General features: G+C 43.9%; 1 protein-coding gene across 1 annotated transcript; it reads right to left on the reverse strand.

Annotated features, from left to right (window-relative positions):
- Window positions 1-6: 6 nt before the first annotated feature.
- LOC111658448 (coiled-coil domain-containing protein 25-like) lies at window positions 7-932 on the reverse strand (the record flags this gene model as incomplete). Its single annotated transcript, XM_023410988.2, has 3 exons — window positions 735-932; window positions 524-627; window positions 7-204 (listed from the first exon to the last, which is right to left on the reverse strand). Coding segments are annotated over exons 2-3 (294 nt in total), but the record flags the coding sequence as incomplete, so codon positions are not given.
- Between the last annotated feature and the right edge of the window lie 26 nt (window positions 933-958).

Genomic DNA, 958 nt, shown 5'->3' on the forward strand with positions numbered 1-958 from the left:
CCTGAGATCCTCCATCTCTTTTTTCCTCTTCTGCTCTTCCTTCTCTCTCCTCTTCTGTTCTTGGAGCTGAGCTTTCTTCTCGTTCCTCTCCTCTCTGTCTCTCGACTCTTTCTCTGCCGCCAGGTCGGGGAGGCGTTCTACTTTTGTTTTCTCCAGACGGTTTACGATCTCATTGATCTTCTTCTCCACCGCCACGATCTTCACCTGTGACACACAGCACAGGCGTCAAAGGCTTAAAACTGCTAGCAGAGGATAAATAAAACACTTGTGATGTGGAATACATGAAGCAGAGTGAGGACAATGTGCAGTAAATATGTTTTAAAACTTGTGCTGAGATTCTATTGTGTTTTACTTTCCAGATGAGGCCGATTGCTCCCATTCATTTATGTAAATATGAAAATCAGAGTGAGCTAATGCATTTCTTTAAACATGACACGTTCATTTAGCTCGATAAAAGTCTGTTACATCCTTATTACACTGTCTAACAGTTGAGTGTTTTTTATTTCAGTGCTGGTTTACTCGCCTCTTTCTGTCGATGGAAGCCGATCTGTCCTACATCCATGTCTCCGGTTTTCTTCAGGTTGGCCCACGGTGTGTAAACCACGTTGATGTTGTTCATCTTACAACCTGTCCGCACACAACACACAGGTTTCAGAGTAAAAACACTCAGCAGATCTGATGCACTTTGATAAGCTGTGGCTTGTTCTCAGATTCAGTGTTTGGCAGATCTTTACCTTGGATGCTGTTGTTTTTCACTAGCTGCGCACAGTCTATCAGCACCTCTGGGGGAATATCATCTATGGCATGACCCTGGAAAACACACACACAGAGCAATCAACAGCGCCTGAGTGTGTGTGGTTGAGGGATAATGGACAGTTACCACACACAACACAAGCAGATGACAATGTACATCCTTCAATCAACCTCCTCATTCAAAACATTCAAACCGACCATGACC

The sequence above is a fragment of the Seriola lalandi genome, unplaced genomic scaffold (assembly GCF_002814215.2).
Source record: "Seriola lalandi dorsalis isolate HSWRI2012SDOR001 ecotype SW California unplaced genomic scaffold, Sedor1 jcf7180001979539, whole genome shotgun sequence".
In the NCBI taxonomy this organism is placed as follows: Eukaryota; Metazoa; Chordata; class Actinopteri; order Carangiformes; family Carangidae; genus Seriola; species Seriola lalandi.